The sequence below is a fragment of the Podarcis bocagei genome (genome assembly GCF_964188305.1).
Source record: "Podarcis bocagei genome assembly, chromosome: 11".
Classification (NCBI taxonomy): Eukaryota; Metazoa; Chordata; class Lepidosauria; order Squamata; family Lacertidae; genus Podarcis; species Podarcis bocagei.
The window spans coordinates 26,476,611-26,502,082 of record NC_138136.1 but is presented as its reverse complement, the minus strand read 5'-3'; the positions used below and the strand labels follow the sequence as shown (position 1 = coordinate 26,502,082).

At 43.7% G+C, this 25,472-nt stretch overlaps 1 protein-coding gene and 1 long non-coding RNA gene across 2 annotated transcripts in view; one reads left to right on the top strand and one right to left on the bottom strand.

Annotated features, from left to right (window-relative positions):
• The window catches only part of LOC308597002, a 33,581-nt gene extending 22,739 nt beyond the window's left edge, over window positions 1–10,842 (bottom strand). Inside the window, exons 1-3 of the long non-coding RNA XR_014012786.1 lie at window positions 10,578–10,842; window positions 7,983–8,063; window positions 3,268–3,348 (exon numbers count right to left, since the gene is read on the bottom strand). This is a non-coding gene — a long non-coding RNA (uncharacterized lncRNA). The remainder of the gene's footprint in view (window positions 1–3,267; window positions 3,349–7,982; window positions 8,064–10,577) is intronic.
• Window positions 10,843–11,089: 247 nt separating this feature from the next.
• On the top strand, window positions 11,090–25,070 carry FAM174A (family with sequence similarity 174 member A). The gene is made up of 3 exons (XM_081212446.1): window positions 11,090–11,466; window positions 17,716–17,850; window positions 24,548–25,070. The coding sequence occupies exons 1-3, from the start codon at window positions 11,105–11,107 to the stop codon at window positions 24,549–24,551; spliced, it is 501 nt and encodes a 166-aa protein (XP_081068572.1). The 5' UTR covers window positions 11,090–11,104; the 3' UTR covers window positions 24,552–25,070.
• The last annotated feature ends 402 nt before the right edge of the window (window positions 25,071–25,472 follow it).

Below are 25,472 nucleotides of genomic sequence, written 5' to 3'. Positions count from 1 at the left end.
GATAGGGGATAGCACTGTGTGGCAACTTGGCACAATGCCAGGAACCAGGAACTTAAATAAATGTACCGGTAAGTGATGCATTCTGGCAGTCTGAAGCTGCCAGGATTTTGTATCTTTCCTAAATCAGTCTAATACAATAAGCCAGTGTGCAATAAAGCACACAATATTAACTTTTGTTGATGTATATGATGATCAGACAGCCTTTTAAGGAATATATTATATTCTTAATTCTGCAGATTTAGATACGCACATGATGAAATATTGGGCGTGGACTAACACTATAAAATACTGGCTGTGTTGCCATTTTTGTTCCCAACCTTCAAGCCTGCTTTCCCATTTACTTAAGGATGGCTCCATCTCATACACAGCAAAATTAGACCTATTGGTATTGACTTGGAATTACTGTATAATTCTAGTAATCAATATATTTATCACAATATCCAAATTAGATTAAGGGATATTGTGAAACAAAACATTGAGTCAGCTGTAAATAAAATCTGCTCCCCCAGGTTCTATGGTTTAAATACAACCAATAACAGGATCACTTATATCTCAAAGTTAGTAATTCCAGCCCAACACAGGACATTTATGTTAGCCCAACTGAACGTCTCCCCCTCAGCTTTTGTTAAGGGCAGAGATCTAAACATCCCTAGAAATGATAAAAATTGCAGATTCTATTTGAATGTGCAATGAACACACTGTTTTCTTATTTTCTTTTTAATTACTTTTTATTAATTTTCTTACTTAATAGACAAACATAAACAATAAAGTCACCAAAATAATAAAATGACAATTGCAAACAAAAGAAGATATATTAGAAAACAAACAACCATACCAAAAACATACATACAACCACAAATCCATAAGTTCTTACATACAGACTTATGTCACCATATTCTTTAATCCTAATTCCTTTTCTTCTCCAATAGACTTCCATCTTCCTCTAAGCGGGTCTGTTTTATCTATTTGTTAAACTGCTTATCCTTTATTCATTTCTACTATTTTCCATGTACTATACTAATAATCCAGATTGTGGTATGCAAAATTAATCAAAGCAAATCTAAGTTTTTACTTGGGGACACTGGTTTTTTCACGGAAATCTCTCTTCTTTGCTTTCTCTTTCTCGTGCTGTTCTATCCATATCAAGTAATGTTACTTCATTTAGATTTCCTAATAATATAATCTTTTCGTCGCTATAATCCAGCAATCTATCCTAAAATTCTGCTTTCTTTTCATTTGGTGCACAGATTCCCACAATTACCATTTTTTTCCTCTTTGATATACTACTTTTATCACTATCATTCTGCCTTCTTCATCTTTAAATAAAAGCTTCAGGTCTAATCTTCGTAGCATATATAACTATGCCTCTTTTCTTTACTACATCCGACGAAATAAATTCATCACCATATTATTTTCCATTGCCCACTGTACAACCAGCTATGTAAATGTGTGTTATCCCTCCTTTTGAATAGTTTAACATCATGGCATAATGAAAACATCAGATTAGCTTCGAGAACACTATCCAACCATCTCGTCCTCTGACGTCCCCTTCTCCTTGTGCCTCCATCTTTCCCAACATTAGGGTCTTTTCCAGGGAGTCTTCTCTTCTCATGAGGTGGCCAAAGTATTGGAGCCTCAGCTTCAGGATCGGTACTTCCAGTGAGCACTCAGGTCTGATTTCCTTAAGAATGGATAGGTTTGATCTTCTTGCAGTCCATGGGACTCTCAAGAGTCTCCTCCAGCACCATAATTCAAAAGCATCAATTCTTCGGCGATGAACCTTCTTTATGGTCCAGCTTTCACTTCCATACATCACTACTGGGAAAACCATAGCTTTTACTATACAGACCTTTGTTGGCAAGGTGATGTCTCTAGACTCTTCTTATGCTCTAAATGTGCAATGGCAATAACTATGGCATACGTGATGTTATTAAGCCTGTTATAACTTGAAGTTTCTGCATGTCCCCCAAGCAATCTTATGTCAATGACAATCTGTTTAAATAGCTCTCCCATTTATCTGACCTTCTGGTTATTCAAATGTTTCAGACGCCCTCCAGGCAATTGGATAAATTATGTTTGTACTCTAAAGTGTACATCTATTCATTGTCTTTTTGGTCCTTTTGAACAAAAATTGTAGGCTTGGGAGCTTGAACTTAGCAACATTCACTTGCGACTCATATATATTATTTCGTTCTTCCTCTTACTTCCAAGTGCTAATATTATATCATAATCATAATTCTGCACTCACTGCTGCAGGCTTATCACAAAATCCATATTAATCACATTTCACTGTAAGCCCTCCCAGCAGTTTCATCTTGAGATCAAACCATGAGTACTCCCATTACTATTATTATTTATCCATTTCTATAGCAGTTTTCAGTACAGCTTGATTCATAGTTCTTGCCTGCACAACAACTGTGTGTGAGAGAGCATGACTTGGCCAAAGCAATACAGGGTGTGTCACTGTTGAACAACCATTTGAAGCAAGGCTTCCCAAATCCACCAACACAATGCAGTTCAATTATCAATGACCCATTGGTCCTCACTTCTAAATATCTAAGGGCTATTCAACCAACCTTTACTTAAACTACACCAACTCAAATTAATGGGCCTAACTTAGCCATGTTCACTAATTTCAGTGGATCTGCTCCGAGTAAAAGTTAGTTGAATGCCACCCCAAATCTTATTTATTCCAGTTTTGTTTAAGAAAGATGCACCATGTAGTATTTGTGCATTAAAGGTAAATGTACCCCTGCCCGTACGGGCCAGTCTTGCCAGACTCTAGGGTTGTGCGCTCATCTCACTCTATAGGCCGGGAGCCAGCGCTGTCCGCAGACACTTCCGGGTCACGTGGCCAGCGTGACAAGCTGCATCTGGAGAGCCAGCGCAGCACACGGAAACGGCGTTTACCTTCCCGCTGGTAAGCGGTCCTTATTTATCTACTTGCACCTGAAGGTGCTTTCGAACTGCTAGGTTGGCAGGCGCTGGGACCGAACGACGGGAGCGCACCCCGCCGCGGGGATTCGAACCGCCGACCATGCGATCGGCAAGTCCTAGGTGCTGAGGTTTTACCCACAGCACCATCCGCGTCCCATTTGTGCATTATAAGCTTCTTAGTTTCCTTTTTAATATTAAACAATAACTGAAGTTGGTCTCTTCCAACTCTATAATTTGATGAATCTATGCAGTGGTTATTACACTCCATTGCCCATTAACCACTAGGTGTTTTGGTTTTGTTTTTTTTACAGAATCTCCAGATTCAAATACCATTTGCTGGCAACTGGAAGCAGGAGAGGGCTGTTCTCTTCATATTCACTTATGGGCTTCCCAGGAACATTTTCTTGGCCACTGTGGAAAAGAGAAAGCTATCAGTGGTCTTCTTCCAATTATAAACTACAGATTAGGTGTATAAAGTATGGCTTTTATACTTTAAAAAATGGTGAACCTAAAACAGTTCTGTGAGTTGGGGGTTAAGTACTACCTAGGAAATGGAGACAACCATAAACACACTTTCTTGGAAATGAGTTTATTTGAACTCAGTGCTTGTGTTATAATTAGCCATGCATAAGATTTATAATAATAATAATAATAATAATAATAATAATAATAATAATAATAATAATAATAATTTTTTTTTATTTATACCCCGCCCTCCCCAGCCAAGGCCGGGCTCAGAGCGGCTTACAAGCAATAATAAAAACAAGATGAGTGATTACAACTTAAAAACAAAAATAAAATACAACATTAAAATAATGGAACATTAAAATATTAAAATGGAGCCTCATTGCAGGAGAAGGAAAAGAAAAAAGAAAAAGGGGGCGGAGGGAATCAAATTGGCTCCAATCCAAAGGCCAGGCGGAACAACTCTGTCTTACAGGCCCTGCGGAAAGAGATCAGATCCTGCAGGGCCCTGGTCTCATGAGACAGAGCGTTCCACCAAGTTGGGGCCAGTGCTGAAAAGGCCCTGGCTCTGGTTGAAGCCAATCTAACTTCCTTAGGGCCTGGGACCACTAGGGTGTTGTTATTTATGGACCTTGAGGCTCTCCGTGGGGCATACCAGGCGAGGCGGTCCCGTAGGTACGAGGGTCCTAGGCCGTGAAGGGCTTTAAAGGTCAAAAGCAGCACCTTAAATCTGACCCTGTACTCCACCGGGAGCCAGTGCAGCTTGAAAAGCACTGGATGAATATGCTCCCATGGCAGAGACCCTGTGAGGAGCCTCGCTGCAGCATTCTGTACCCGCTGGAGTTTCTGGGACAGCTTCAAGGGCAGCCCCGCGTAGAGCGAGTTACAGTAGTCAAGCCTGGAGATGACTGTCGCATGGATCACTGTGGCCAGGTCGGGGCGGGAAAGGTAAGGGACCAACTGCTTGATGCGGCGAAGGTGGAAAAATGTCGCCTTGGCTGTTGCTGTGACTTGCGCCTCCATGGAAAGGGAGGCGTCAAGGATTACACCCAAACTCTTAACGGAAGGTAATGGCACTAATTGGGCCCCCGCAAGAGAAGGGAGTTGGTCCCTCATCCCCATGCTATCCCGACCTAGCCATAGGACCTCTGTCTTTGAAGGATTTAGTTTCAATCGGCTCCCACGAAACCATCCAGCCACAGCTTCCAAGCATCTGGTCAGTGTGTAAGGGGCCGAGTTGGTGTGGCCATCCATCAGTAGATAGAGCTGAGTGTCATCAGCATATTGATGACAGTCCAGCCCAAAGCTCCGGATAATCTGAGCAAGGGGGCGCATAAAGATGTTAAAAAGCATTGGGGAGAGAATTGCGCCCTGCGGCACTCCACACACTAAGGAGTGGCGTGACGACATTTCCCTCCCTAGTGCCACCCTCTGTCCCCGACCAGAGATAAAAGAGCACGACCAGTTATGGGCTATGCCCTGTATCCCCACGTCTGCAAGGCGATGGTCCAGAAGATCATGATCGACCATGTCAAAAGCTGCTGACAAATCTAAAAGGATCAGCAGTCCTGACCCGCCTCGATCCAGTTGTCTACGGATATCATCTGTTAGGGCAACCAGAGCCGTCTCCGTCCCAAAACCAGGACGGAAACCGGACTGAAATGGATCTAATGCCGATGTTTCCTCCAGAAACCTACCAAGCTGTTCAGCAACCGCTCTCTCAATTACCTTACCCAGGTATGGAAGATTTGAAACTGGGCGGTAATTGGATAGGTCTAAGGGATCTAATGAAGTTTTCTTTAGGAGTGGACGCACCACTGCTTCCTTCAGTTCCCCTGGGAATGTCCCCGTGTCAAGGGACAAATTGATAATTTCAACCAGGGGGGTCCGCGCAACATCTGGACACTCCCTAATCAGCCAAGACGGGCACGGATCAAGGAGGCAGGTGGTGGGCCTACCAACTTGGAGGAATCTATCCACATCAGTAGGGAGTATCCGATCGAAATGGTCCAACACTGGACCTGAAGTCAGTCGAGGGGCCTCCAGTTCAGTCACTGTATCTAAATTGGCAGGGAGGTCACGGCGGAGCAACAGGACTTTCTCCGCAAAAAAGCTCGCGAATGCCTCACAGCTGTGGGTCGAATTTGTGCTTAAATTTGGTTGTCCTCCTAAGGACGTTATTGACCTAATTATTCTAAAAAGTTGTGCCGGGCGAGAGCTAGCGGATGCAATGGAAGCTGCAAAGTAAGATTTCTTAGCAGCTTTCATAGCCATCTCATAGGCTTTCATAAGCGTCCTATAAGATGTTCTTGAGGCTCCGTCACGAGTCCGTCGCCATACTCGCTCTAGCCGTCTGAGATCCCGCTTCATTTTCCGGAGCTCCTCAGTAAACCAAGGGGCCCGGTTTCGACGGGGTCGCAGAGGGCGCTTAGGCGCGATCTCATCAATGGCTGCCAAGAGCCGGTTATTCCAGTCCTCAACAAGGTCATCTAATGAGTCGCCAGGAGGAGCAGGGTTCCGCAAGGCTTGTCGGAATCTATCAGGATCCATCAGTTTTCGCGGACGAGCCCAAATAGGTTCGCCACCCGAGCCGGGGAGGAGCGGGAAGTCAATCTTGGCTTTTAAAGCGTAGTGATCAGACCATGGCACTTTCACAGCGGGGAGCATGATCACATCTATGCCAGCCCCAAAGATCAGATCCAGCGTGTGGCCTGCTTGATGAGTGGGGCCCAAAACAAACTGGGAGAGCCCTAGTGTTGCCATGGAAGTCACTAGGTCTAGAGCCTGTGAGGAGGGAGCGGCATCGGCATGGACGTTGAAGTCTCCCAAAACCAGTAGGTTTGGGAACTCCAAGGCCCAGCCCGCCACCACCTCCAGCAGATCTGACAGGGTGGCTGCAGATGTGCTGGGTGGTCGGTACACCAGCCAGACAGCCAAGCTCTCCTTGGTGCCCCACACGAGACCAACACATTCAATGCCGGAGATCGCCGGTGATGGCAGAGCTCTGAAAGAGCAATCCTCCCGGAATAACAACGCTACTCCTCCCCCCCGACCTACAGTCCGCGATTGATGGAGGACAGAGAAACCTGGGGGTGTTATCTCATTTAGCTGCACAGCTCAAGCTAAAAGGCAAGGGAAAAATGGAGAAAACATCCACTATTGGCAATGGAATAGCTATGGGATGGGGCAACATGATGGTTTGCTTGTGAGTTTCCAAGTGCGTGCGGCTGACCATTCTTGGAAGCAGAAAGTGGACTAGTCATATCCTTATCTGGCAAGGCAGTTAGCTTCATCCAATGGAAGCCACTATGCTTTGTGGCTGAAGTCTGAGAGGCAAGGGCAGACCTTTCCATTTTGATGCCTCCTGGTCTAAAATAGCTCAGAGTAAAGTTTTGGTTCAGCTGATAAAAAAAGAACTGAGAAACACATTATTTTCAGAGTTCTTAAGTGCCCTTCTTCTCCAGGATCCTGCTTAATACAGTGGTGCCTCGCAAGACGAAATTAATTCGTTCCACGAGTTTTTTCGTCTTGCGGTTTTTTTCGTCTTGTGAAGCACGGTTTTGGAAAAGCTTCAAAAATCACCAAAGTCTTCAAAAACCTCAAAAAAGGCTACCACACCGCGTGCTATGAGTTGCTCCTCGAAGTCAAGTCGCAACTGTATTAACGGTTTTAAGAAAAAGGAAACAAACTTGCAAGACGTTTCCATCTTGCGAAGCAAGCCCATAGGGAAAATCGTCTTGCGAAGCAACTCAAAAAACCAAAAACCCTTTCGTTTTGCGAGTTTTCCATCTTGCGAGGCATTCGTCTTGCGAGGTACCACTGTATACAGATAAAAATCTTCCTGCCCAGGCAGACAAATGTAACCTACAACTAATGAACTGTCATGTAAATTCTCACCATTCACCTACAATAACTATTTTGGGAACTGGGGAAAAATCTTTTTCTCCACAGTAACCGTCAAGTAAATTCTTAATTTTAATACATTATTTAGCAGCTTCAATGCCGTTTACCGAAATTCAAGATCTGTCTCCCTTTTGTCATGTAAAACATTTGAAATGGACCACAGCTTCGATTGTAAGTGAAGGAGAGTGGCAGACATAGAGTGCCAGACAGCCTTTTTAATAAACACTAAATTCCAGTGACTGCTGAAAGCCTCCATTTCTGTATATTCCATTCTGTTCTCTTTAATTTCAAAAGTAAATCAGTTTCTAACAACAAAAAGAGAGAGCAAAATCTTGATCTGAGGCCCCATCTGCACTATGCATTTAAAGCAGTATCACACCACTTCAAACAGTCATGACTTCCCCCAAAATGCAGTTTGATGTTAAGGGTGCTGAGAATTACTAAGAGATCCCCATTTGCTACACAGAGAAACAATTATCAGAATTCCCAGGGAAGAGGGATTGACTGTTAAACCACTCTGAGAATTTTAGTTCCGGGTGATTCTTTGGGAAGAAGTCTTGACTGTTTAAAGTTGAATAATACAATACAGCTTTAAATGTATAGTACAGATGGGGCATAGGTCTCAAAAGTCCAAGGCTCACACACTACATTCACACTGTTGTCCTTCGAACACTTACTTGAGAGAGTGATCCCACTGAACACAATAGAACTTAGTTTTCAAGTAAGCATGGATAGTCCAACAGTTTTTTCCTGAAACACTGTATGACAAACAATTGCTATTTATTTTGACTATATGGTCAAAATATATAAAATATATAAATCTATATAAAAACCTAGCAAGCAAGCAGCAAACAGCACACCCTATTTTTGCTGAATAATACAAATGCAAATATGAAACTGGAAAGATAAAGGTTCTAAAACATGCACAACACTCCAACCATAAAACATTATAATTGATGGGACTAGTTTTACGGGGTAAAAATCAGTATCCATTTGGCACAGTGGTCTGTAACTACCGGTAATAGCCCAATTCTATATGCTTTAAATAGAGCAGTATAAATAATGTCATCAGCACATCATAAGAAAAAGGCATATTATGTGACTGCCAATAGGAGTGTGGATAAAACAGTGTCATGTACATGTTGAGGAATACTGATAAATTTGTAGAATTATGAAGCAAAATCTGGCCCATTTCTAACTGCTGCCCAAGGTAGTGTAACTCCAACACCACCCCCACCTTCTCATGGTGAAAAATGACACTATGCTGATGGCAAAATTACATCAACATTGGGGGGGGGTGAACCTCCCTCTCTTATATACAGTGGTACCTCTGGTTACATACGCTTCAGGTTACATACGCTTCAGGTTACAGATTCCGCTAACCCAGAAATAGCACCTCAGGATAAGAACTTTGCTTCAGGATGAGAACAGAAATCATGCTCTAGCGGCGTGGCATCAGCGGGAGGCCCCATTAGCTAAAGTGAGAGCCAGTGTGGTGTAGTGGTTAAGAGCGGTAGACTCGTAATCTGGGGAACCGGGTTCACTTCTCCGCTCCTCCACATGCAGCTGCTGGGTGACCTTGGGCCAGTCACACTTCTCTGAAGTCTCTCAGCCCCACTCACCTCACAGAGTGTTTGTTGTGGGGGAGGAAGGAAAAGAGAATGTTAGCCGCTTTGAGACTCCTTCGGGTAGTGATAAAGCGGGATATCAAATTCAAACTCTTCTTCTCTTCTAAAGTGGTGCTTCAGGTTAAGAACAGTTTCAGATTAAGAACGGACCTTAAGTTAGTAGGACAAAGTCTGAGCTTAGAAGGAAAAACTGCAGGCTGAAAAGGCAGGAAAAAATCATGACTGATTTCTGCTTGAATCTGAGGCTGTGGCTATGGGAGAAGCAAAACCCTTTTGGGATGCTAAGGCTCCATCGTAATCTCAGATTAGATATGTCTGTAAGAAAGTCATATATCCTATAGACACCAGTCTCTGCTGTGTCTCCTTTCCAAAAGGAAACTCAGACCCGGGATGAACACCTGGAACTCCTTGAATCTTGCACCGCTCAGAGATTGGGGTGGCATACAACAACAACAACAGCAACAACAATGAAGTAGACATGGTCATCAGATCTTTCATGGGATGAGCAAAGAGCTGAAGGGGGAGGTGTTTTGTGCGCAAGAGAGGAACCATGAAGAAACACTGCCAGTCAGTGGAGACAACACTGAGCCAGCTGGGCCAATGGTCCGTGGTGTAAGGTATGGCCAATGGCGCCGTGGTGTAAGGTAATTTCCAGTGTTCCTATGAGATCCGCTGCTGGAACAGGAAATACGGGCCTAGGTGAACAAGAGTGCAAACTGGTTTATGGCAGCCTGTGCCTGGAGCTTGGCCCTGAATCCTGGGTGTCAGGAGACGGGTTTGCGCTATGCATTTGTGCCGAAGGAAAGGTGTTCTCGGCAGCCACTTTCCTACTGTTGCAGATGTCGCTCCTTTCTTTCTGTCTGTCTGCTCTTCAGGTAGAAATACCAGCTGACAAAAACTGTTGGAGTCAATAGAATATATATATATATATATATATATATATATATATATATGGTCATGTTATTGTTGTTTAGTTGTTTAGTCGTGTCCGACTCTTCGTGACCGCATGGACCAGAGCACGCCAGGCACACCTGTCTTCCACTGCCTCCCGCAGCTTGGTCAAACTCATGTTTGTAGCTTCCAGAGCACTGTCCAACCATCTCGTCCTCTGTCATCCACTTCTCCTTGTGCCCTCCATCTTTCCCAACATCAGGGTCTTTTCCAGGGAGTCTTCTCTTCTCATGAGGTGGCCAAAGTACTGGAGCCTCAGCTTCAGGATCCGTCCTTCCAGTGACCACTCAGGGCTGATTTCCTTAAGAATGGATACGTTTGATCTTCTTGCAGTCCATGGGACTCTCAAGAGTCTCCTCCAGCACCATAATTCAAAAGCATCAATTCTTCAGCGATCAGCCTTCTTTATGGTCCAGCTCTCACTTCCATACATCACTACTGGGAAAACTATGGCTTTAACTATACGGACCTTTGTTGGCAAGGTGATGTCTCTGCTTTTTAAGATGCTGTCTAGGTGTCTTTATATATGTGTGGGGGGGGGCAATATAAAATGTCAAAATAAATTGCATTTTTTGTGTCATTAAGCCTAATACGGTATATATAAACATGAATTCCAAATATCGTTAAATCAAATATCAAATAAACCAAATATCGTACAAACTGGCTACACATGAAGAGAAGTTGTGTACCAACCTAGACTTGCCATGGGCATCGATAGGAACTTGCCGGATTTGACTAAGGATCTGGCATCTCCCCACCTGCAAACAGGGAGCAATATTGGGGGGGGTTGCTGTTTGTTTGATTGTTTTAAAAAAACAAACCCCAAAAAACCGAGTGGCCTTGTGTTCCCCGGGGAGGCCATTGAGTTTTGTCTGGGTGTCCGAAAACCCCATCCCTGGCCCCTCTTTCAAGGGGGGCTCTTTGGCTACTAGACATGACAAGAAAAAAACCCGCCTCCCCTTCTTCTTTCCTCCATCGAGCATCCCGGGCGAAAGGCGAGACCGAGGGCCCTTGTTGCGCCTGCGCAATAACCGGCCCTTTTGATCACGTGGGAGCAGGCCGCCTGAGGCGCGAGGGCGGGAGTCTCGGCCGGGAGACTTCCATGGCCGCGCCGTGTGAGGGGAAAGATGAGGACTTCCGCTCCTGCTTCCTGCTCTCCTGACAGGCCCCGCGGCGGCGCTTAGGCCGCGCCCAGCGGGCGCACGGTTGGACGGGCTGCCATGCGGCGGCTGTGGCCGGGGCTGCTACTCCTGCTGCTGGCCGCGCTGTGGGGCGGGGAAGCGCTCCCGGCTCAGGGGGTCCTGAGGCCGCCGCCTTCCTCGCCTCCGCCGGCAGCGCCGTCGTCGCCATCTGCCTCCGCGGCGCCCGGCGGCCACGACGCCGCGCCCGCCCTGGGCAGCAGCAGCAGCGGTTCCCCCGTGGGCGAGGCGGCGCGGAGCAGCAATGCGAGTGGGGTGGGCAGCGTGGCCGCCGCCGTGCCCGCCCCGCCTGAGCGCAACCAGCTCATGACCCAGCGCGCCCTCTCGGTCCTGGTCCTGGCCAGCGCCGCGCTCATCGTCTACTTCGTCATCCGGACCGTGCGGTGAGCCTGGGGCAGCAGGAGGGACCCCTGTAATCTGTCTACCCAGCGATCGATCGCTCATTCGATATCGGAAGGGTTTGGGGATCTCCCCCTCCTCGTTTCCACTTGGCTTTGGGGAAACTGAGTCTGAGGGGTGTCCCGTCCCCCTCCCCCCTCCAAGAAGAAGGGGAGGGAGGTTGGCTAGGGTGGCCTCTCCCTTTCTCAGCCCTGTTGCATCTTAGAATCACGGAAGGGACCCCGAGAAGTCATCTAGTCCAACCCTGCTTGCAATGATAGCCATCTCGAGGTCTTCCACGTCGGAGAGGAGGGAGCAAGCTTCATTTTCTCCTGCTCTGGAGGGTGGCTTCAAGTTACAAGAAAGAAGTTTCTAATAATGATAATAGTAATAATTATTTATTTATACCCCACCCACCTGCCTGGATTTCCCCAGGCACTCTGGGCGGCACCCAGCACAATATTAAAAACAGGATAAGACATCAAACATTAAAAACTTCCCTAAACAGTGCTGCTTTCAGATGTCTTCCAAAAGTCAGATAGTTGTTTATATCCTTGACATCTGAAGGGTGCCACTACTGAGAAGGCCCTCTGCTCAGTTCCCTGTAACCTCACTTCTCGCAGGGAGGGAACTACCAGAAGGCCCTCAGAGCTGGACCTCAGTGTCCGGGCTGAACGATGGGGGTGGAGACGCTCCTTCAGGTATACTGGGCCGAGACCGTTTAGGGCTTTAAAGGTCAGCACCAACACTTTGAATCACGGAAGGGACTGTCATCTAGTCCAACCTCACCCCCGCAATGCAGGAATATGCGTGGAGGAGATATGGCAGCCATCTCAAGCTCTTTCATGTGGGAGAGAGAGCAAGCTTTCCCCCCCTTTCTCCTTCTCTAGAGGGTAGGATGCAAACCAGTGGCTTCAAGTTACAAGGAAGGAGGTTCTGACTAACCATCAGAGAAAACTTTGAGCTGTTTGACAGTGGAACAGTCTCCCTCGGGAGGTTGTGGTCTCTCCTTCCTTGGAGATTTTAAAGCAGAGTTTGGATGTGTCTCAGATGCTTTAGCTGAGATTCCTGCACTGCAGGGGGTAGATGACCCATGGGGTCCCTTCCAACTCTTCAGTTCTGTGACCCATGGCCCTCTCTTATTACACACCTGTGAAACATCCCCTTAAGGCTGTCCTGTGTTCCCCTGGTCCTTGTTTACCTTGGTGTATCTGATAGAGCACATGTCGCTGGTGTATCTGATTCAAGCCTGGCACTCCTTATCTTAAGCAGTGGCGTAGCGTGGGTTGTCAGCACCCGGGGCAAGGCAAGTAATTTGCGCCCCCTAACCCGTGGATTTGCGCCCCCTAACCCGTAGATTTGCGCCCCTAACCCTAACCCCCAGATGTTGCGCCCGGTGCGGCTGGCCCCCCCTGCACCCCCCACGCTACGCCACTGATCTTAAGTGCTATCATATGTGTTTCTGGAAGGTCGTTTCTGGGCAGGTTTTGCACCCAGTGAAAGGGACAGCTGCTTAGCATAATGATCATTTTGTATTTAAATAAGACTGGAGAGAGAAGTCGTAACTAGCAGAGTTCCACTGTAGACTCGAGGCCAGCAACTGGAGAGCCTGTGGCACAAACCCTGAGAAACTAGCAGTACTTGTGTTGGATTAACATATTCAGTACGCAGGTAGATCTATATAAAAAACTGCACGTTTTCCTGAGTATATGTATCTAAAACAAGTAAGCAGTGGGCTTTTAAAGCCATGAAACAAACGTTTCTCTGTAATCTAGTCCTGTGTGGGAACTAATTTGTTTTGTGGTATAGTGTGACTTTGTTTGGGATGTTGTATGCATCTGGGAAAAACGCATAGAAGGGCAACCAAAATATCAAGGATCTGAAGCAGCTTCTATGTTTTGAAGAAGAAGAAAACAGCCTAGAGGGTAATCTATATGCACAAGATGCTGGTGTTAGTTAAACCACCAAATGTTACCCCAGATCCAAGCTGCACTCAGTAGCATAGCTCTGAATAAGCCTTTAAAATAGTCTGAACCTGGGTTGCCGAGTCATGTGAGTGAGCCGAACATGCTCAGGATCCGGCCTAAGTTTCTGGTCATGCTCCACACTCACTTCCAATGCTATCTGATGAGCATAATTAAACTCCATCTTTGCCTTTCAGTTTGGAGTTAGAGGGAGCATTGTGATGCCCAACCGCTTAGTTACACTGCATGTTGGAGGCACAACACAGCTACTTCTGGTGCAGCTTCCAACTTGAGAGGAAGGTTGGAGTTGATTGTTTGGACAGTGAGCAGCCAGGCACTCCGCACCTAAACCAAACCAAATCCCATCCTTTCCCGTGTTCTGGAGAGGAAGGGTTGGAGGGGCCATTTGAGTGATGGCTGGCATTCTGTGTATCTCAGCTGCCCAGAGGTCCTCAATAGCCTCCCAACCTGACTGCAACATGGTTCATGGATCTAAGCCATATTGAGCTCAGTGGGAGTAACTTCTGAGAAAACATGCAGTGAAGGAAGAGTCTGATGACCACAGATTTTGACTTGGCTGCCAAGTCGGTGCAAACTTTATTGACTCCTTTATATAGAAAAGCAGGGCACTTTGTAGCCTAACTTCCTTTGTATATTAATGTATGTGCATGCATGCATGTGTGTTTGTGTGATGTATATACATTTATTTATTTTTGCTAAGGACCATTCAATCCTGCAAATCCACCTACAGTTGGAATAATAATAATAAGAAGAAGAAGAAGAAGAAGAAGAAGTCTGAAATGGTAGAGGCCATGTGCATGTGCAGGTTTACCAATGTATTTAAAAATTATTTTGATTAGATCTTCTATTGTTACTGTATCCTACCTTCCTTATGTTATGGAGCTAAAGGCAGGGTACATGTAGTTCCCAGTAATTCACCCCTCAACGCTGTGACCAGACCCAGGCCTGCCTATCTTTAGCAATGGCCTTCAGAAGGATGGTGTGACAACACATTATGAAATTATGTATTGATTTTTCAACCTTAAGAATTTTCTCTCCCCACTCCCACCCCCACACCTTCTTTTTCTAAACCATGTAGAATTTACTTAGTAAATTCACGGCTACACTACATGATTATAGTAGGTGACTTTGCTCTTAAGGGGATTAGACAAGTTCATGGAGAATACATCTATCCACAAGTGTTAGTCCTGATAGGGTTAAGTAGAGTTTCCACAATCAGCAGCAGTATACCTGTGAACAGCATGCTGATAACATGCAACATATGGGTGTTGGTGAGAGCTGTCAATTTCATATCCTGTCTCTTAGCATTCCAAAAGGATCTGTTGAAAATGTTTGTTTATTTTATTATAGGTATTAATTGACGCCCTTTGTTTGAACTTTTCTTACAGAATAAAAATTAATACATAAAATATAACAGGAAAAGTAGAAAGGGGATAAGAAAACCATAAACTGCGAAATAGGAGGATGGACTGTAGGGCTTGTTGAGCAGAGCTCTTTTATGATTTGAAGCATCATATTCTGTAAGGACTATAGTCTCTGAGAAAAACGACTGACAAGTCGGTACATGTCACATGTTGCATCAGTCTCATTTTGCATTAACCAGAAGATAGATATATTCTAAATAAAGAATCAGAATGTCCAAAATGTATTTCAGCATAAAATCGGCAACCTGGATAGAATTTAAAATGGCATTTGCACAAATTACAGAGTAAGCCTTTTGAAGGACAACTGACAAAGTTCTGGATATTAAATCTACATCTTGTGAATTCATGGAAGTGTGCTCACTTTCAAGGAATATTCTGTAGAAATGGAATACTTAAAATGAAGTGGCTGCTTTATTGTTTCAACTTATTTTTCTGCTTCAAGAACAAAAAATACATTAGAGAGAAGTTACATTTTCTTCACATAACTCAGGCAAATGTATTCTTGAAACGTTCATTTGTGTAATGCATGCATTTCATCAGAATGACTTTCATAAATGCTTAAACTCCTGTTCTGCATTTGATTGTCATCAGACTTATAATGATACATTTAAATTACAGATTTTCTCACAATCATCCTATTTGTGAAAAGCATAGAGAGATATTTTCTGACCAAATTGTTGAACTGTGTTTGACATCTGGCCTTATATTCTTACATAATAAAAAGTTTAAGCCTGCCTTGCACCATTTGTCATATATTGTTCACTGTGAAATTAAGGCTGTTGCGGCTCGGGTGGCCGTTAGGCATTGGAATGTGTTGTTGGTGTTTCAGGGGGCAAGGTGTGGCCATCGCCTTCCCCGACAATTTTGGGTATTCTGCTAAAGGAATCCGGCGGTCGTGGATCCTGTCCGATGCCCGTGTGGCGGGGGGCCATGGCACGACCCTCGGTGACATCAGGAAGAGAGCCTATAGTTGGATTAGCATCAACAGGCTTCCCCTACTGGTGGTTAACCCCTCCTCAGACTCACCCCTCTACAAGTGGGTGGAGTCTAATGTTCCGTGGTCCAATGCCTAAGCCAATACCTTCTCACATGCTGTAATCAATAAAGTTGTGGCCTTTACCTTACCCATTAACCTTACATTCTGTGTCCACGTGTCTTTATTCCCCAAGCGGGGATCGGGTCCTCGAATCACAAATTAAGGCTGTTGCATAAGACTGTATTTAGTGGGAAACAAGCAACACAGTCCTTCATCTTGTTCTTTAACAGCTTTGCAAAAACATTATAGTTTGCATTTTGGCAAATGGTCCCCTCATCCGATTCATCTTTAGCTAAGATTTGTTTTGGCAGCCTTGGACTAGTAACTCTCTTTAGGCCCTGTAATTTATTAAGCGAGAACAAAATCCTGCCTCACTTGGTTGTTGAATATGGATGTGATTAGAATCATAAAACACCCAACATACTTGTAGCATGAAACTTCTGAATGAGAACAAAATGAAAGTTTGTTTTAACTTGTTCCCAAGTAAGTGTGCATCGGATTGCAGCATTTATATGCTAAGAAATCAATCAGGAAATTATTTTGACAGTGCCCTGCCATAAGGTGGCAGCACCAAGCACATGATTGTGCCATTCCTTGACAGCTGGCATTTTACTGGAATTTCTTCAGACAAGTTTTCAGTGAATTTTGTTCCCTTTGATTTAGTGGCTTAAGTAAGATCTCTGGTATAGACTGCATCATCAGAGTATAATTAAGCTTCTGTAAAATAGATCTGATTTGTGACCTGTTTGCAGTCTTACAGCTCCATCACAGGGTCATACAAATAGGTCCTGCTGTTCTTCACCTTTTCAGTTATCTTTAGAATATTCTATTTTATTCCCTTCTGTTCCAATGTCCTCATCATTCTTTGTCAACATCCCCAGTCCTCACTAGACTGTTTTTGTCTTCCTCCACTTGGGCTTCTCCGCCCCAAGGGCTTTTTTTTTTGACATTCAAAACTTGGGGTTCCCCAGAAACATCTGATACCTCTCTCTTGTGCATAGATGTTGTTCTGGCTACATAAAAAATACTCAAAGACCAACATGTGAAACATATTGGACACAAGTCAATAGCTACATTGGCTGAGTGTTAAAGTAGCAATATTGTATTATTTCCCCAAAATTACAATATGATATTCTGATACAGTGGTACCTCGGGTTAAGAACTTAATTCGTTCTGGAGGTCTGTTCTTAACCTGAAGCTGTTCTTAATCTGAGGTACCACTTTAGCTAATGGGGCCTCCCGCTGCCGCCACTGCACGATTTCTGTTCTCATCCTGAAGCAGCGTTCTTAACCCGAGGTAGTATTTCTGGGTTAGCGGAGTCTGTAACCTGAAGCGTCTGTTACCTGAAGCGTCTGTAACCCAAGGTATCACTGTACTTGTGCCTTGGTGGGAGCTTCTGGCTTGAAATTGAGAAGTGTTTTGTGAGTGTGTGTGTTTTCTTATTCAACCATGGAAGAGCACATCCCTCCCTGTTTCCTTTTTGGACTTCTGCAGTTAAGGGAGTAAGATCTGGCAAGATAAAATGCAGGATTATTCATACTGTTTGCTAAATTAAGCTGAATTTTCTTTGAAGCAAACAAAAATTGTGCAATCACATTATACAAATCAATAGTTTTTCAGTGCTTGACTGTCGAATTGGGCGTCCTGCTTACGCATGTGAATTACAATAATGCAATGCTTATACAGATGGTTGTTAGTACACTTGAATTCATGTTAGTTTTTCTTAAGTTTTCCTTCAGAGGGGTATTTTAATTCTGTTGTTATTAGTGTGATTCAGTTAATAAATTGTAACCTTTCACACTTTTCAGACTTCGACGAAGAAACAGAAAGACGAGGAGGTATGGGGTTCTGGACGCAAACATAGAAAATACAGAGCTGACACCATTGGAACAAGATGATGATGACGACGACACAACACTCTTTGATGCCAATCATCCTCGAAGGTTGGTAGACAGAGTTTAGGATGTTCTCCTTGTAAGAGGGAACGGATTCCGAGGTACAGTGGTATCTCGGGTTAAGTACTTAATTCGTTCCGGAGGTCTGTACTTAACCTGAAACTGTCCTTTACCTGAAGCACCACTTTAGCTAATGGGGCCCCCTGCTGCCGCCGCACCGCTGGAGCCCGATTTCTGTTCTTATCCTGAAGCAAAGTTCTTAACCTGAAGCACTATTTCTGGGTTAGCGGAGTGTGTAACCTGACGCGTATGTAACCTGAAGCGTATGTAACCCGAGGTACCACTGTATATGACTGGAAACCAAGCGTGATGTATTTCATTCTGCATCCATGGATGAAGTGGATGTTTTGAAAAGATATAAAAATGCCTCTGTGACCAGAGGCACTGGTTGTTCTTTTAAGGAAGGCACGGTACATCTGTGTAATATTGTCTTGGGCAGGGGTCTGCAACCTTTAAGACAAAAAGAGCCACTTGGACCCGTTTCCGAAAAAACAACAACAACTGGGAGCCGCAAAAACATTGCAACATTTAAAACAAATATAACACTACATATATTGTTTCTGGCCTTAATGCTATATATACAGGATCGTGCAGTCAGCTGTCAATCTCAAGAAAAAAGGACAAATTAATAGCTAATTAAAATATTTAATTTACAACCAGGTAACCAGGTTAATGGGACTTTTGCTCCTGAACCTCAGTGCTCAGTGTCTGCACATCAGGGCTGTAAGACGTCACCTTCATTTTCACACAGGCTTGCAAGCTGTCATCTGTGAGGCGTGATCGGTGCTTGTTTTTAATATAGTTCATGTTGGAGAAGACCTGCTCACATACATATGTGGAAGAGACCACAAGGGCCATCGAGTCCAACCCCCTGCCAAGCAGGAAACACCATCAAAGCACTCCTGACATATGGTTGTCAAGCCTCTGCTTAAAGACCTCCAAAGAAGGAGACTCCACCACACTCCTTGGCAGCAATTCACCAAACTTTCACCTGCTTAAGTTTAAAAAGGGGCTTCAAGCAACTAACTCCACGTGGAATTCCACGCGACCGCGACTGCATAATCAATGCCACAAAATGCCAAAGAAAATTAACCAGGGCCCCAGTGAACCATAAATCATAATCAGTGCCTGATGTAAATAATAATTAATAATGAGGGCCCAATGTCATCCTCATCATTATAAAAATAATCCCTCTCTTCGTGCCGCCCAGCCTCCCAAGAAAAAAACCCCACTTCAAACGGTCACAAAGCACAAATTCCACGCGACCGCGACTTGCTATGCCCAATAATCAATGCCCCAAAATGCCATAGAAAATTAATCAGGGCCCCGGTGTACCATAAATCATAATCAGTGCCTGATGTAAATAATAATTAATAATGAGGCATTCGTCATTATAAAAATACCGTATTTTTTGCCCCATAGGACGCTCCGTCCCATAGGACGCACCTAGTTTTTTGGGGGGGAAATAAAGGTGAAAAAATTTCCCTTTATTTCCCCCCCAAAAGCAGGTCGGGGAAACCGAACCAGGTCGAGGAACAGTGGGATGGCGGCGCTTCGCCTCCCTGCTGTCCCCCGAGCTTGTGGGGCTGGCCGATGCCTGTGGGGCGGCAGGCTGCTATCCACAGCGTGGGGAGCCTTGCCGGGACCTCCGGCAAGGCTCCCCACGCTGCGGATGTCTGCCTGGCGAGGGGGGCGCTCTGCTTTACGGCGCCCCGCCCGCCGGGCGGCAGGCTGCTATCCGCAGCGTCGGGAGCCTTGCCGGGAAGTCCGGCAAGGCTCCCCACGCTGCGGATGTCTGCCTGGCGAGGGGGGCGCTCTTCTTTACGGCGCCCCGCCCGCCGGGCGGCAGGCTGGTCACCTCCGCCCCTCGCCTCCTCCCCTCGCCACCGCCCCGGAGCCGCAGCAAAGGCTTTAAAGAGCCGCATGCGGCTCTGGAGCCGCAGGTTGCCGACCCCCGGTCTTGGGGCATTCCAAGCAGAGTTGCCAAACCTACTTGCATGCAGCCTCCCTTTCCCAACATCAGACATGAGGGAAATAGTTATCCCCAAACTTATGTATGAGAATCTTAGATCTGTGACTTTTAATTTAGGAATAAGTCGTTTGTATTCTTTGTTCTGTAGCATACTTTACATGGTGCTGTTTTAGTGCTATGGGCATTTGATTTATTTAAATACTTAAATTGCCCATTTTTTATGTCCCTGTTCTTATAAAGTCATACTGCATACCAGGCTTTCTGTAAGCTATTATACTCCAGAAATAATGGCAATGTCTAATTAATTAAGGATTCTATCCTTACATGATATTGTTGGTAGTATTTCATTTCTCAAATAGTAGCTGTGTTAAGTCTCTCAGGTGGCACAGGTCTTCTTGTGTGTTGCAGACGAATTGGATTTATTGTGGCATGGGATTTCACTTGTAACAACCTAGTTTTGCAATGTACAGTGGTACCTTAAGTACTTAATTTGTTCCGGAGGTCCGTTCTTAACCTGAAACTGTTCTTAACCTGAAGCACCACTTTAGCTAATGGGGCCTCCTGCTGCTGCCACACCGCCGGAGCACGATTTCTGTTCTCATCCTGAAGCAAAGTACTTAACCTGAAGCACTATTTCTGGGTTAGTGGAGTCTGTAACCTGAAGCGTATGTAACCTGAAGCATATGTAACCTGAGGTACCACTGTAGATGTAAAGCTGTGTTGACACTCCCATCTCCAGTGATATTTGAGATAATTATTTTATTAAACAAATGTCAGCAGCTTTCTCATGTCTTTTATACAGAAGACATATAAATTTAAAATATTAACAAAATTCTTAAAAGTGAGACACTCCCAATCAGCAGAATTAAAAATTAGTTTGCCTTAAAAAGCAAGTAAAACATAGAACACTACTAAACTGGCCTCTAGCATACAGTTTTTGTCTAGTTGGATGCCATTATTTTCAGTATTAAGATGTCGGGCAGAATAGGAGTTGTGTTTGTTGTGTCAGTGGATATTGCCGTAGACTGGATAGCTTCATGGCAAATTGTACCTTTACTTGAGTTTATTTATTTATTTAGCAGTTAAGGCCATAGCTTCAAATAAGACTATTCGATTTAAGAAAGGATCAGCTTCTTAGCCTACCAAAATTTTTTGGCCAGCTCTACTAAAATAGCACAGGAAGGCAAAAATGAGATTCTGTCTAAATCTAAATCTTTGAGCTAGTGCATGGTTGTTATGTTTGTGTATATGTCTCGAGATACAGAAACAACTTCTTTTTAAAACAAAAACAACACAGTTTAGATAGATGCACTTCTAGTTGATAATTACTTGTAATACAGTTCTGTATGCTAAAATGGGGAAAATTGAGTGAAATATACTCAATATTAGAGGAACAGCAACAATCAGTTGTTCATTGTTGATATGAATACAGCTCATTTCCCATGGGAAAGCATAGTAAGATAATTGCACTTTTACGGCTGTGCTTTGGCTTTTGTTTTCTCAACAAAATTGGGCAATCTTTTCCAAGTCTCTCTCTGGAATATAGCTAACTTGCTTGAATGCCCTATTTCCCCATTATTTCTTATAAACGCTCTCATTTCCTAATTTTGCAAAGTACTTTATAAACATTATTAGAATTCATGGTTCCCTCTGCTTTTATAAAAAAATTGAGGTTGCTTTGCTGCTTCAGGTTTAGAAACAGTTCCATCATGGTATCTGCCCCAAAGCTTACAGACTATATTTTCCAAGTTTTTTTTTCCAAACTGAGTATATTCTGTTCTGTTTTGAGTGTTTAATTTGTGTTTCACTCTTGCATATATTGAAACTTTCATACCCTTGCTGTATATTAGTCATGCCAATTCCAAGTTCAGGAATCCTGACATGCTACAATAACACTAGCCATTGCAAAGCATCCTCTAGGGGTTGTAAAGTGCGATAAGAAATGTTGGGAAGGAGATGTGTATCACATCTTCCAGAAGCTACCCTTTCCCTGAAACTCGCATCCCTAAGCTGCTTCAACTTGCAAACATGTGCCTGAAACCTCACAATGGAAAAACAACTCTAGGTAGGAATTAAGGCAAAGGCTTAAGCACGCACAGCTCTCACCACCAGTTACTGGGTGCTGGGACATTTCCCCCAATCCTCTGAAGAATACTGCATATCTTGATTCAACACATCCAGATCTTTAAAATAATTAGCGTGGTTATTAATTATTAGAGAGGGGACTGACTCTCTGCCTGTTCTGCCTTGTAAGAATAGCTGGAGTGAGACCTCTTTGTAGCAATTGCCCTAGGCTCACATTCAGGTATCCACCAAGACAGTGCTTATTTCAAAACAAGGATCCCCCCCCCTTCTTCTTAATATCTTCTTAATATTTGTTCTCATTGTTATGGCGAATTTACACCTGTCCCATTGCACCTGGGTGTTCCCTGCCCCTCTATACCAAAATATCCACTCTCTGAATAAAACTAGGTGTAGGAAGAAGGGTTCTTGCCTTGCCTTCTCCCTGACAAGCCATTTTTGGGGCTGAAATAGCATTGGTTACAGGATCATTGTCAAGGAAGCCTCTGCTTGCAGCCTGCAAATCCCTGGTACTGGTTTACTAAGTCAGTAAGGGAAAAAGAAGCTCCTGAATTACATTGAATATGTCTTGAGTACTAATAACTATGTTTAACTGTTGTGAAGCAACCTTATAAATGGCTGTTCGTATATTCTTATGCTTCCAAAACGTATGCAACATTGGTCACAATGACAGATTTGAAAGCTGTCTGGGCAAGGTTACGAACAGACTTCTCTTATCTGCTTGTAATCCATAGAGTATGTTACGCCTTGCTGCAAATATATATACAAGTAATGAATATGACATTGCCTGAGTTGGAAATTCTCAGTGCTATTCTGATAAAGTTATCTACAGTGTTGCAAAATCTAAAAACACAGAAGCAATTGGAACCCTTATCTCTTCAAGGCATTAATATACTGCTTAATCATTAGCATTCCTAAGTGGTGCAAGTCATCTACTAAAGTCCCTTTTTATAACACGATGTGGTCAAAAGCTGCACTACTTTGAGTCGTGTCAGCAGCAAACAGTTAAAAACAGTGCAGCTTATTTTATTTGCTATAAACATGAAAAAAGTAAATGTCCACAGAAGCATTATGCTGCGAGTGCAGAAAGGATATAAATGTTGAAGTAAGAGAAATACTTGGAAAACTGAGTTCTTCTCCTGAGTGCCATTATGAGATGGTTCTAAAAGATACTTAAACAATATCTTAACATCCAATAATGCCTTTATTTATTGAACTGCTTGCATCCTATAAGTAATAGCTAGCTGTGTGTTGTGCAGATAAAGTATGCTCAAAATTGCACTGTGTACCAAAAATAAATTGCTGAGTGGACTGAATATTATTGCTCTGGTAGTTATGATTTCATGACAGGATGGAACTGTAAAGTTTGTGTTTTTTGCTGCAAGAGGGGGATGAAAAGAGATTGATTTAAAGGACAGTGGCTTGATGGCAAGAAAAGATTGGGGGGGGGATGGGAGTAAAATGGGATGCAGTATTTCAGTAAGATACATTTCTATAGGTAGTTCTTAATGTTTGATGTTTTATTATGTTTTTATGTGTTGGAAGCTGCCGGAGTAGCTGGGGCACAACCCAGCCAGATGGGCAGGTTATAATAGTAATACTACTACTACAGTGGTACCTCGGGTTACCACTTCAGGTTACAGACTCTGCTAACCAAGAAATACTACCTTGGGTTAAGAACTTTGCTTCAGGATGAGAACAGAAATCATGCTCTGGCGGTGCAGCAGGAGGGCCCATTAGCTAAAGTGGTGCTTCAGGTTAAGAACAGACCTCCGGAACGAATTAAGTACTTAACCCAAGGTACCACTGTACTACTAAATATCATCATCACCATCAGAAAAATTGGATTAGAAGACAATGTCTAGCTTGCTAATCATGATGATTAAGGTCAGAAATAAGAGAACGAAAAGCATTGCATTTTGCAACTTCTGCATTGTAAAATGTTACGGCCACAATTCAAAACACAAACATGTCAGCTTAATTGGCTGGAGTAGATGCGTACCATTGAGTGGAAGGTGCTACTGGTCTGTTATATGAAGTCGTCCCCCACCTTGTTAATCAGGGCTGGGAAACCTGGGACATCTCTCCCCACCACCATGTTGTTGGATTCCTACTGTCATCAGTCTCAGCCAGCAAGGCCAATGGTCAGGGGTGATGGGACTCGTGGCTCTCCATATGTTGTTGGGACTACACGTTCCCTAGCCCTACTGTAATTGAAGAGAAGTCTTCCTATTCACAGCTGTGGTGGGAGAGTCTTGGGGTTTGAGGCCCTGGGCTTGGAGCTGCAGCCTAGAAGCCACAGGAGAAACAGTCATAGCCCCCCACCAATCCATGCCAAAATGCACGTTTCCCTTTCTCTTTGCTTTTGTTTCAATTGCAGTACATCCATTCTTTTGTGGTGGCTTGGTGACTAAGGTAGGGGCTTTTTGGTGTGTGTAGAGGGAAGTTTGAACTCAGCTTTTGGGTCATTGCAAGAATCAAGTATGTTAAATGCTGGATATATAATATACATGAAATCCTCTTGTTGCTTTCAAGTGGGTGCAGCGTTGAGGAGATTTGGGGTTTTTTGTGTGTGTTAAAAGATTTCAAACAAATGGTGTTTACTTTAAAAAATATTTTTTTTCTTTGTAGATAAGTATGTGCCTTTTGGGAGAATATTTCAGTTGTGGAGCAACGAAAGAAGGCTGTACAGAAGGAATAAGAAGCCAATATCAGGGTTGGGTGTATACAATTGATCTATATTATGGCATCCTTAGTTTGTTGCAATAAACACTGTAACATTTTATTGTACCTTTTGTATATACAGAAATATTTTAAGTTTGGAGTCTATGGGAAATGTGCACTAAATTTAAAACCTATTTTAAAACAGGGTATTTTCTGCTTATGTTAATTCTGTATGGTGATCTCCCCTTCCACAAAACACTAACTGAGATATATTTGTGGGTTTCTTGACCAACTTAATTTTTTTAGATGAGTGTCAAGTGTGATAACTTACTTATGTGAACTCTCAGCGCCTACTCTTTCATTTAACAGATATATTACCAAACTTAACTACCCGTGTCAGAGGGGTGTTCCCTCTCCTTTGTAAACTGGATGTACATTATAGATCTGTGTGAGTGATGCAAATAAATGTTTGCAGTATTCCTAACACTCATTACTTGTATTCTGTATCTGTTGGTTTTGAATGTAATGCTTCGGACAGCAGGAAATATGCTGATAGTAATCAACCAAAGACTTTTGGTGAGGATGTTCCTGGCTGTCTTTCACAGGTCGGCTGAGATCACTCTGAAGAACGTTTCTGAAAACGATAAGCCTACTCAGCAGGTATAAATAAATGAAGCTTCAGTTTACATTGGGTTTCTTTCAAGCACCATGGTCTTCCTAATGAGATGGAGATCATGAATGGTGTCAGTTATATACTTTAAGTTACACAAAACCCTTAATCCTCCTCTCACTGTGTGTGTGTTCCCCAGAAATTCCCCTAACACAGAAAGTGGTGGGAAGGGGTGAAATGTGATAGGTGGAAGGGAAAATGAGAAAAAGGGTAGAGAGAAAT

What these genes read in the sequence shown, in the direction of transcription:
- FAM174A (XM_081212446.1), top strand. Translation starts at nt 11,105, where the DNA reads ATGCGGCGGCTGTGGCCGGGGCTGCTACTCCTGCTGCTGGCCGCGCTG. An exon ending in TTCGTCATCCGGACCGTGCG is followed by an intron (nt 11,467 to 17,715) that starts GTGAGCCTGGGG and finishes CACACTTTTCAG; the next exon opens with ACTTCGACGAAGAAACAGAA.